Source organism: Liolophura sinensis, chromosome 1 (assembly GCF_032854445.1).
Source record: "Liolophura sinensis isolate JHLJ2023 chromosome 1, CUHK_Ljap_v2, whole genome shotgun sequence".
NCBI lineage: Eukaryota > Metazoa > Mollusca > Polyplacophora > Chitonida > Chitonidae > Liolophura > Liolophura sinensis.
The window spans coordinates 2,534,939-2,547,545 of record NC_088295.1 but is presented as its reverse complement, the minus strand read 5'-3'; the positions used below and the strand labels follow the sequence as shown (position 1 = coordinate 2,547,545).

The 12,607-nt window shown below is 40.1% G+C and overlaps 1 protein-coding gene across 1 annotated transcript; it reads right to left on the bottom strand.

The window, feature by feature from the left end:
• Nucleotides 1–11,108: 11,108 nt before the first annotated feature.
• Nucleotides 11,109–12,044, bottom strand: LOC135461682 (type VI secretion system spike protein VgrG1b-like). The gene has a single exon (XM_064738876.1). The coding sequence runs from the start codon at nt 12,042–12,044 to the stop codon at nt 11,109–11,111; it is 936 nt and encodes a 311-aa protein (XP_064594946.1).
• Between the last annotated feature and the right edge of the window lie 563 nt (nt 12,045–12,607).

Below are 12,607 nucleotides of genomic sequence, written 5' to 3'. Positions count from 1 at the left end.
CCTTACTTCCAGTTAGTGGTAAGCCACTTGAAGCTCGTTATTTTGGACCTTATGTAGTAGACAAGAGGCTAAGTGATCTTAATTATATTATTTTCACTCCTGATCGGCGCAAATCTAGACAACTTTGTCACATTAACATGTTAAAGCCATATGTAGACAGAGATAGCACTGATCTCAATGTTGTACATCCTAGTGGAGTTGTTACCTCTAACTTATGCCCTGATTCAGCTGTTAGGGATGATCAAGATTTTGACTTAAGGTTCCGGTCAGCCAAACTCCAGAATTCAAGTATTCTTGAGGACATTGATTCTGTGTTGGGTCATCTGGAATATCAGCAACGCCAGCAGTTGAAGGATTTGGTTCGTCGATATGAACATTTGTTCCCTGATTTTCCAACCAGGACTGAATCCATCTATCATGATGTTGAAGTTGGAGATTCCAAGCCAATCTTACAGTAAATTTGGCCAAGTGTGAGTTTGGTTGTGCTTTTGTCACATATCTAGGGCATGTTGTCGGACAGGGTCAGGTAAAACCTGTTAATTCTAAAATCAGTGCTATCTCTTGTTTTCCAGTGCCAAGTTGTAAGAGAGAATTAAAGCGTTTTTTGGGCATGGCAGGTTATTATCGGAAGTTCTGTAGGAACTTTTCATTTGTTAGTGAGCCATTAACTCAGCTGTTAAAGAAAGGTGCTAAATTCTTATGGTCCATTGAGTGTCAGAGATCTTTTGATAGATTAAAGGCCATGCTAAGCAGCGGCCCCATACTTGTAGCACCTGATTTTAATTTACCATTTAAGCTAGCTGTTGATGCTAGTGATATATCTGCTGGGGCAGTTTTGTTACAAGAAAATGAAACAGATCACGTTGATCACCCTGTATGTTTTTTCTCTCGCAAATTTGACAAGTGCCAGAGAAATTATTCGACAATAGAAAAGGAGTGTCTGTCCTTGATTCTAGCATTACAGCATTTTGAAGTATATGTGACTTCGTCAAGTTACCCCATTGTTGTGTATACAGATCACAATCCCTTAACCTTTTTGCACAAACTAAAAGGTAAAAACCGAAGATTGTTACGGTGGAGTTTGCTTTTGCAAGAATTTAATCTAGAGATTAGACACATAAAAGGGAAAGATAATGTGATTGCTGATTGTTTGTCACGTGTCTAGTTGATTTTCTGCAGCTTTGTTTTTAAAGACTGTGGTAAACGTTATTATTATTCATGATTATGAATATGTTAAAGAAAGTTTTATGCAAAACTTTCTTTCCCTGAAGGGTGGGGGTGTTATGTATGACTATTTAACGTTTTCATGTACTGTTAGTCTTCGGACCTTTGTGTTATATGTTATAAGCATAACAGGCCCTGTTATATATGTACAGCGCGGACCTGGCTGAAAGCACCTTGTTCAAGGCTCTGTTTATTTAACTGGCTGTTCATTGGCTGTTAATTCTGTGTCTAAGAATAGTTGAATCCACCTGGCACGTATATAAGCTGTGTTTTCTGTGCAGAGGGGAGGTATTTTTGCTGCATCCACTGGGAGCCAGGAGAGTGTGAGACGCTCTCGTATCGAGTCCATTATTTTGATATGAGCTGGTGATGCCAGTTTCATTTGGGAGGACAGATTTTTATGCCGACACCGTTTGTGTACAACAGTAGTACTGATGTCTGGTTTATGTGAATTTCTGCGGAAGTCACGTTTATTGGTGTTCGGATCTTTATTATGATTATACAGTGTGGACTGTGTAATTTGTTTAACACGCTGACCTCACCTGACCGACAAGGTCGTCAAGGACTCTAAACTGAAGTTTTCAGTTTTGCAAAGGACGTTCGTTCTGCCACAAGGTGACATTACTCTACGTCTCTGAACGGCTCGTTTGTGAGCTTCTGCGGGAGCTGTGACTGATCTGAAGTGGATTATACCTCCATGCCTGTATTTACCCTGTGTTGTGCTCTGCGGGTGTGACGTCATTCAAAGGCTTGACTGTTCCAGTTCTGTGTAACCTGTGTACTGTGTTCGTGTTCGCTAACCTGGCGAAGTACCTGTCTAGGACAATTTGTGACTTGTGTGAATTGTGTGTTTATCCCATGGTCTTTACGTTGGATTTCCTGGAATACATTCCTTGGGATGCAAAAGTGAACTGGAAACTTGTAAAGACCGGTAATACTGATGTGTATGTTGTTGTTGTTGTTGAACTGTAAAACTGTACGTCTCATTTTATATATAAAGCATTGTTTACATTGTAATATTGAGTCACTGAGTCTGTTTTCTGTTGCCGTTTTCAATACCGTAACAAAGTCATGGGTATATCCTATACAAAATAAAAATGCAGTATTAGAGCAAATGAAAGCTTTAATACCTTAGCAGTGTCGTGGCTCTGAGAAACGATCAGAGCACCAGCTGCCACCAGCTTTTCTTCGGATTAATGCCGGGTGAAAGATGGTTTGGCTTGTGCGGACATGCTACGAGTTTGTTTTTTTATTAGGATTTATTTTTATTATTTTATTGTGAGTTTTCTTTGCGAACACATCCGAATTTGTCAATGCATTTCCAGCAGCCACCTGGTTTGTTTACCTGTTTGGGGCATTACTGAAGCCCAAGCTAGGCAGTCTGCGTGGACTTTTCTTTGTTCATCTCACTGTGATCGGCAGCACGTGACCCGAGTCGTTGGTGAGAGCCTGCTTTATGTCTTTCTATCCACAACGTTTCACCTTCAGGAGGTTCGCTCTCATGTAGTGTCCGATATTCAACACATCTGGGCATGTTGACACTTGGCTGGCATAATGAAATAAGGACGTCTACACTTCACTATGTTTGTTCTTCTCTAATACGGTTCTGTACTGTTTATTATACGAGAAACTGTCCGGCAGGTGGCCGTAATAAGGTCACCGTGCCCTGTTTACGTCTGATCCGGTAACGACAAACACAACACCCATTCGAACAGCCTCCAGAAGCTTGTATCGATAAGGAAGACAACTTGACGGCTTGAGACAAGGCAGCTTTTACCCTTCCTGAAGTGTCCGTGGTGAGATCGCACTGCAAGTTGGTCTTCGTCACGTCGCACTTGTACATCATCTCCTCTAAAGCCGGGGACACGCTAGACATGATTTTTTCGCTCGTACAGGCATATTCTGTGAATTTCTAAAAATCCACCTAGTAGCGACAGCGTATTTCTCAAGCGATCTTGTCCGCTCCGAAATTCCATTCTGTCCTTCATGTCAGATACTAGCTAATAAATACGCCGGCGATTTCATTCTATTCAGAGAATTACGGCCATCGAGACGATCGAGACGATCGAGCTGACCAATCAAGCAGCACGGAACCGTGTTGAACTGTGAAATTTTGTTTGTGTCACATGGTTTACTAGGTCACATGACATAACCTACTGATCACAACGGGAAAATCCGTCTAGTTTGTCGGTAACTATGCTGCCAATATCGCCAGTGTATTTCGCGGGCGATGGAGTTCGTCCCAACAAGCGAAAAAGTCCGTACAGTGTGTCTCCGGCTTTAAATTGTAATTTGGACCACAACTGTTGTGCATTGTTCGTTGTTGCCTTTGTCATGAGGATTTGTCGGTAAAAGTAATAACACAGCATTCTCATATTACAGAGGAACAATGGCCAATCTCCAATGCACGGGAAAAGATATCCGTTACATTATTTGGGATCTGTACACATTCGCTTTGCACACAAAAGTGTGAATATGAGAGTTGTTATTCCGGATAAATAAAAATACCCGTGCAGTATGACCAATGAAATAACTTCACCGAAAATACCAAACAGAAAAACAGGTTGGAAAACTCTTGCTTCTGGTATGTTCATCTGCTTCTGTTATGTTTCGTTTGCTTCATTTAAATGAGGATACATTAGGGTGTATATGATTTTCAGATAATAACGGTTTACTTATTGCATGTTGTGTGTCCAGTAGTCTTGTCAGTGGCCTATGCAGTACTAATATGTTACGATGAAAATGTACCTTTATAATACTGGGCCACGTTGTTCCAAAGTGCATTATCTAATTCTGGTATTAAGTCATATTTTATATTTAAACTTTTAGCCAAACTCTACAACCAACACAATTCTTCAAAGACAAAGTATAATGGCAGCAGTTATTTGTTCATATTTAATATGATGTTGCACAACTTTTTAAGGCTAAGTGCAAAAATTAAGACTTGTTTAAAGTTGAACCTAGTATTAAGTCTTGAACCAGTTTTGAACAACTGGGCCCTAGACTACACCCCAGAGAGTAAAACCAGAGCTGCGACAAAAGTGTGATATTTGGCAAATGATCCCATGAAACTGTTGAGATATGGCCTCTTGTCAACTTTCTATGTAAATGCTTGAATACAAAATGTAGTAGCAAAATACATGCCCTTTAGCGCCATAGTTTAAGCAAAATTAGGTGAAAAAAGACGCAGATAAGTACAATGTCTTAGACTTGACCTTATAAAAGCTGGTTTTACACGGTAGGGATAAATATATTCATGACTAGCAGACATGATTCCTAACAAATTCATCCAGAAAATTACGACTGTGAAGGCTTCTGTGATCTGATATACATTTGGTTGACTACGGTCTTAAATCAGGAGATTTATCTTGTTGCTCGATAAGTGCGGTGGTTTCCACGACCTTGACCGCCGTCTTAATTATCATTGGCTACGGCCTAAATAAACGATCCTAAAAATAATTACTGTACATCTATTTTTCAGGAAAACGATAATTCATATGTTCATATTTGGAAAGATTTGTATTCTAAGCCGTCGAAAGAGTGGGCAAAACATTTCCACTATGGCAATCCGTTTCTCTGTACTACATTTTGTGAAAGTAAATTTTAACCTCCACCCCCGGGACCAAATCTAGTAGCTGCAATCATTCACTGATAATACATCTATGCAGCACTTATGTTCCCATGCAGTAAATCACATGCGTGCAACACATAACGGCACCGTACTGTCCGTCATGTAACCAACAATGGCTGGTGGCAAAATAACCAGTCAGCGCTCATCTTAGCCATACAAAATGCTAATTACATTATTTTCTACTTAATTACCTATCCCTCTGGTGCAATTTTAAGACAATTATTATACGCGACAACAGTCCAAATGACATATGGTAATTTAGTCCCACGCGAGAGAAAATTGTGGAAATAGAATCTAAATGTTGGTAATGATCATTTGCTGAAAGGCCGTGTGGCGAAATGTCTTGACCCCATACAATAGACTCTGAAAATTAAGACAATCAATCTCGCTACAGTGGTTATATCTGACCAGTTGTCGCCGGTAGCTGGGCACGGCCGGCCGGCGATACGGCCATACTTCTTCGTGAGGATCTTTGTCTTGTAGTAATAAGGGAAGACGGGGGTGGGCAGGAATTCGAAACCTTATCCGGTGCCAGTAGCATTACCAGATCAAACCTCTCCTTATCAGCACATCCTTCATCTGCATCGAGCTTTTTTTTCTGAGCTTCATGATTTTCTCAAACGTTAGATAAGCCACTTTCTTATCAACACAATAAAGAAAAGTTCATGATCCAATTTTAAGTTTTTTCTCGTTAGATGAATGAGTGCCTTAATGTTTTTGTGTACTTTTGGCGAGGAATAAAAGGGCATGATTGCCAACGCTAGAAATTAAGAAGACTCGCTTCTTCCTTTTTCTACTTTTTCTACATTCATCACGACGTTGATTCTATTATTGTCGCTCAAACTGATTGTCTGTAGGATGGTTTAGCTGTCAAAATTGAGCTATAGCAGATGTATTGAAGGTGAAATCCGGCAGTAATAAGTTTAATTGAATGCCTAACCGTTCGATTAGAAATCCTGTGCGTTCATGTATTCTGTGGTACAGATAGTCGTTGATTGTAGCCCGTAATGTTTACTGTCAATGCCAGACATTTTTCGAATTGGGACCAGACACGAGAACGCCACTTCCTCGGCTTTAATTACACGTCACATAACAGCTACTGAGATGTTAGTTGTATTTATGTGGTCATCGTCACTAAACGATTTATCTGTTAAGTAAGCAATGCTCAGTTTTGTTGACAAGCACCTAGTGACCGGACGTCCACACTCTCCAGTAGTTTGGAATCCGTCCAAGATATAAGAATTGATGTCGGTGTATTTTGTAGCGTTTCATTTATGTCTCCAGCCAATGTATAGTCACTTCCTCTGCGAATATTATGGTCCACTTTAGGCCATAACTTTGTAATAAACCCTGTGCTGGTAAGGACAGACCTGATATACAAATTGGAGCAACGCTGGTCACAGACGTTCTGGTGACGTAAAGTATACCTAAGCCGTCCTGTACACCAATATATGTGTGGTCATTGGCGCTGGGTAATGATCATGATCCCACGCCAGGTCTGATCAAGTCAACGACTCTACACCTCAGCCAAGCGGATCACTTAACTTTTAAACTTAAATCATAAACGTTATTCATCCATCAGTTACAGTAGCAAGGCTGGACGTACAGATGGGTAATGGTAAAGCTATCAGTATCAAACTATACGCGATGCCAGCTATGGAGATTTACGAGAACAAAGCTGAAATTTAATCACGATATAAGTATTTGAGCACCACGAAGCCGGTGTTTGAGTTCCCAGCTGGCCCTTTGCCGCCACCCAAATCAATTTGTTGGCACCCCAGTCCTCGTCTAGCCAGTACTTGTTAATTGTCACTGTTGTAATCAATGACATTAGGTTGTTTGATGACTGAGATGTGCGTTGATCAAGGGGATTCCACCTTTATCCTCTTACGCAAAAACTTCCAAACCCTTCCCTCGTTCATTGTGCGCCAGTTCTTTTACCGTTCTCTAGCTTCTCTACCAGGGATACACAACACTTCAGATAAAATTACAAGAAATCTCCAAACCATCTCGAGTTCCACAGGCGGGCCACCTTGGCTTTTGCTTGATCGATGATAACACGCAAGCCTGCTGGATTTCTTAAACTTCCTTGATTCAATAAGACAGCAGTATTCTCAAGTCATTAGGGGCAGTGATTTGGCTTTCTGTGAAGCTACCCTACCGAGCCTTTAGCATAATTCCAGAATAATAACAATCCGAGGAACAATACCACTGTGCACTTATTTCATGATCACAGACTAAAATTGAGTAGTTCTCCTGAGCTTTTTGACTGTCCACTTCCTTCTCGCTCACTGCTTATATCGGCAGGTAGCACTTAGCGTCTACTCAAAGCTTTATGGTTCTCCTAGCTGGTAGTCTTTGCACATTCTGTGATATAGCCCGGCGTAATAACCCGACAATCTTACCCACGATTACTGCTAAATGCACAAGGTAGAACGCGATTTATAGTTTAAACGAAATGATGAGTAGAGAAGTGCACCGACCTGTTGAACTCAAGTGAACCATCTTCATAGTTACAGGCACTGTCTTAACATTGTCAAAACTCTGTCTTTATCGAAAGATTCTGTTTAATATCAGTTTATCGTATATATATTGACATGACGTTAAGCCGCAATGATTCTTTCGTTCATTCATTCCGAGACTTCGATAAGAAAGAAAATTTCCTGCGAAAAACACACAGGTTTCAGGTTTTGACAATCGGGCTGCACATATTCCACACGCATGTATTCACTCCGTGTGATGTTCGCTCTGCTCGGAAAACAACTTTTTTAAGTCACATGATTCCGTGTTTTCGAGGTGTTCATGATCACAGTGTTAGCTCTCCTTGGAGAAAAACTTTTTTAAGTCAGATGATTCCCGTGTTTTGGGGGTTTTCACAATCCCGCCTATAATACATAGTTTGCCCAATCAGTGTTTGTGTAACAGAAGTCCGACCTGTTGTCATGTCAAGAAAGCGACGTTGTAACGTCTATCACATTAGGGGATGGCTTGGCATCGAATATTTCTTCTATTCCAGTAGTTGATTAAAGAAGCTATACCCGAAATTTTGTTAAAACTTGATTAGCTGAAATTCAGTCGAATTTTTTGCTGTTGTTTTAGAATAGTCCAAATCCTTACCTTTCATAAAATGTCAGTCTCGTCTGCGCACGTTTTCTCGTTCAAAATGAAGTTTTTAAAATTTATAAATCGGGTCGCAATGTAAGTATTTCATATTTAAGAATAATTAAGGATGATCAGATCTTACTTTTCCACGTATGTGCAAAACTGTTTACTGAAAGACAATAATTTCAGCTGCTCTTGATACTAAAGTAGAGAAAATTGATTTGATTAGCGAACATGGATTTTTACCAAAAGTCCGTTTTGTCCTAACTGTTGATGAGAAAAATAAGCATGAAGCAAAATTTCAGGACGTCACACGCCAGCTTGAGAATATGTCCTGACATTTACACTACGAGAAACTTTATATGACATTACGCTTCCTTTCTGAATTTGGGATTCGAAATATCTCAACCAGTGGTTTCTCCTCAGTAATTTGGTAATTAATGTTTAAACAAAGAACTTTTCTTAACACGACATAGTTTGCAATGGAAATATAAGCAGGCTTCCACAGAACGGTTTTCACTAAAAACTTATACACCAAGAGGCTAAAACAAACTTCAAGAAAGTTTACAGCACTCTTGTTTGGTGTGCAGCGCTCATTTCTCCAATGTGTAATACAAACCTCTTTGGAAAACCGTTGCATTGTAGGCAACTAGGGCGGTTGTTTCAAAACTGACACGGAGATAGTTACTGCGTACCTCAGTTCTTGTAGCAACATTGTATAAATTTCGGTAAAAGTAGAAAATTTATGAATTTATGATTTAGTGAACAACACTCCCCTATTTGATATTTTGCAAGTGATTATTCTGATTTGCTGAGCTAACCTTGCATATCGTGTCGCCCTTTTTGTGGCCTGTGAACAATTAAGCACACGAGGACCTATTTGTGAATATCTTCGTCTTGCAGCCTGGCGTGAATACTGATTCAGTTGTGAACTGTATGAAATAATGCGTGTTGTCTGAACTAACGACTCTAAAAGACAATGAAATATCAGCAAAGAGAGGCATTGGATGGTCGCATAGTGCAACAGCGCCCTCTGTGAACAGCACCTTTAGTACGACAGGAAATGGATTCTCGTTACTCAGACACAGTTGATGGCCTTTTGGGAGGCTGGTATATTCCGAACACGACGCGGACATGAGTTTTCTCCTCCCAAATCGATAACCCCTATGTCAGACGAGCCCAGGCAAGTACCCATTCATCATGGGCATAATGCGTTACAAGAACAATGCGAGAAAAGTTTCTTCCAGAGACGTGGGAATGTACGATCTGACCATCCGGTATTCGAAAGTATACACCCAAAACGATCTATGCCCCCAACGACAGACAGAACATGCACAGGTCGAAGTAATTCACAACCGGTTCGTCCTGGCCCAATTAGGCAGTCTGCTCGTATCAGCCTTATGTCAGAAGGTTTATTGCGTACTGAGTACCTAAATATTTCAAGCCAACACACCTCTCAATATCTGTCGGGAGATTTATAACATATCTAATAACATCAAGCCAACACACCTCACAGTTAAAACCTATCTAATAGCATCGAGTCAACACACCTCACACTGTCTGTAAGGAGGTTCATTACGTACCTAATAACATCAAGCCAATGCATCTCACAATATCTATCTGAAGGATTATTACGTACCTAATAACAAGCCAACACACCTCACAATATCTATCTGAAGGATTATTACGTACCTAATAACAAGCCAACACACCTCACAATATCTATCTGAAGGATTATTACGTACCTAATAACAACAAGCCAATGCACCTCACAATATCTATCTGAAGGATTATTACGTACCTAATAACATCAAGCCAATGCATCTCACAATATCTATCTGAAGGATTATTACGTACCTAATAACAAGCCAACACACCTCACAATATCTATCTGAAGGATTATTACGTACCTAATAACAAGCCAACACACCTCACAATATCTATCTGAAGGATTATTACGTACCTAATAACAACAAGCCAATGCACCTCACAATATCTATCTGAAGGATTATTACGTACCTAATAACATCAAGCCAATGCATCTCACAATATCTATCTGAAGGATTATTACGTACCTAATAACAACAAGCCAATGCACATCACAATATCTGTCTGAAGGTTTATTACGTACCTAACAACAACAAGCCAACACACCTCACAATATCTATCTGAAGGATTATTACGTACCTAATAATAGCAACCCAATACACCTCACAATATCTGTCTGAAGGTTTATTACGTACCTAATAACACCAAGTCAACACACCTCAGAGTATCTGTCTGAAGGATTATTACGTACCTAATAACACCAAGTCAACACACCTCACAATATCTATCTGAAGGATTATTACGTACCTAATAACACCAAGCCAATACACCTCACAATATCTATCTGAAGGATTATTACGTACCTAATAACAACAAGCCAACACACCTCACAATATCTATCTGAAGGATTATTACGTACCTAATAACACCAAGCCAATACACCTCACAATATCTATCTGAAGGATTATTACGTACCTAATAACACCAAGCCAATGCACCTTACAATATCTATTGGAAGGATTATTACGTACCTAATAACAACAAGCCAACACACCCCACACTGTCTGTCTTGAGGTTTAATATGTACTTAATAACATTAAGCTATTACACTTTACAATATCACATGGTATGCTATGACTTCTTCTCAGTTAGGGTCATATTATGGTTCCATTAAGGGGTTATATCATGGATCCCATCGAGGGGCTATATTATGATTCCTATTAAGAGATACATGGTTCCCAGTAAGAGATACATGGTTTCCGATAAGGGTCATCTCAAGGTTCCCACTAAGAGTTATATCACGGTTCCCATTAATGGTCATATTATGATTCCGATTAAGAGATACATGGTTTCCAGTAAGAGATACATGGTTTCCGATAAGGGTCATCTCAAGGTTCCCACTAAGAGTTATATCATGGTTCCCAGTAATGGTCATTTCATGGTTCCCAGTAACAGTCACTTCATGTTCCCAGTAAGGGCCATATCATGGTTCCCGGTAAGGGTCTTATCATGGTTTCCAGTAAGGGTCATATCATGGTTCCCAGTTAGTATCATATTATGGTTCCCAGTAACGGTCATATCATGTTTCCCAGTTACGGTCATTTCATGGTTTCCCAGTAACGGTCATATCATGATTCCCGGTAACGTTCATATCATGGTTCCCAGTTAGTATCATATCATGGTTCCCAGTTAGTATCATATTATGGTTCCCAGTAACGGTCATATCATGGTTCCCAGTGACGGTCATATCATGGTTCCCAATAACGGTCATTTCATGGTTCCAAATAATGGTCTTTTCATGGTTCCCAGTTAGGATCATATCATAGCTCCCAGTGACAATCATTTCATGGTTCCCAGTAACGGTCATTTCATGGTTCCCAGTAACGGGCATATCATGGTTCCCAGTTAGGATTATATCATGGTTCCCAGTGACAGTCATTTCATGGTTCCCAGTAACGGTCATATCATAGATCTCAATAACGGTCATATCATGATTCCCAGTAAGAGTCATATCATGGTTCCCAGTGACGGTCATTTCATGGTTCCCAATAACGGTCATTTCATGGTTCCAAGTAAGGGTCGTTTCATGGTTCCCAGCTAGGATCATAGCATGGTTCAACGAAAGGATCGTATAATGGTTCCCAGTAAGGATCATATCATTGGTCCCAGTATGGGTCATATCATGGTTCCCAGTAAGGGTCATATCATTGGTCTCAGTAAGGGTCTTATCATGGTTTCCAGTAAGGGTCATATCATTGGCCCCAGTTAAGATCATATCATTGGTCCCAGTATGGGTCATATCATGATTCCCAGTAAGGGTCATATCATTGGTCTCAGTAAGGGTCTTATCATGGTTTCCAGTAAGGGTCATATCACTGGTCCCAGTTAAGATCATATCATTGGTCCCAGTATGGGTCATATCATTGGTCCCAGTATGGATCATATCATTGTTCCCAGTCAGGATCATATTACGGTTCCCAGTAAGGGTCATATCATTGGTCTCAGTAAGGGTCTTATCATGGTTTCCAGTAAGGGTCATATCATTGGTCCAGTTAAGATCATATCATTGGTCCCAGTATGGGTCATATCATGGTTCCCAGTAAGGGTCATATCATTGGTCTCAGTAAGGGTCTTATAATGATTTCCAGTAAGGGTCATATCATTGGTCCCAGTTAAGATCATATCATTGGTTCCAGTAACGGTCATATCATTGTTCCCAGTCAGGATCATATCACGGTTCCCAGTAAGGGTCATATCATTGGTCTCAGTAAGGGTCTTATCATGGTTTCCAGTAAGGGTCATATCATTGGTCCCAGTTAAGATCATACCATGACTCCCAGTAAGGATCATATTATTGTTCTTAGTAAGGGTATATTATGCTTCCCATTAAGAGATATATGGTTCTTAGAAAGGGGTATACTATGCATCTCGATATCTGGTGTCAGGTACAGATATGATCATAAGACCAGTGAACAATGTAGGCCAAATTAAGCATGGCTCCGATAAAAGATTGTCCAGATGCATCAGTCTATTAGTTCAGGCATCGCTGTGGAACATTGTAATGGAGAAAGAAACAGGCGTAATGGGTATTACTTAAAACCA

What these genes read in the sequence shown, in the direction of transcription:
- LOC135461682 (XM_064738876.1), bottom strand. Translation starts at nt 12,044, where the DNA reads ATGACCCTTACTGGAAACCATGATAAGACCCTTACTGAGACCAATGAT.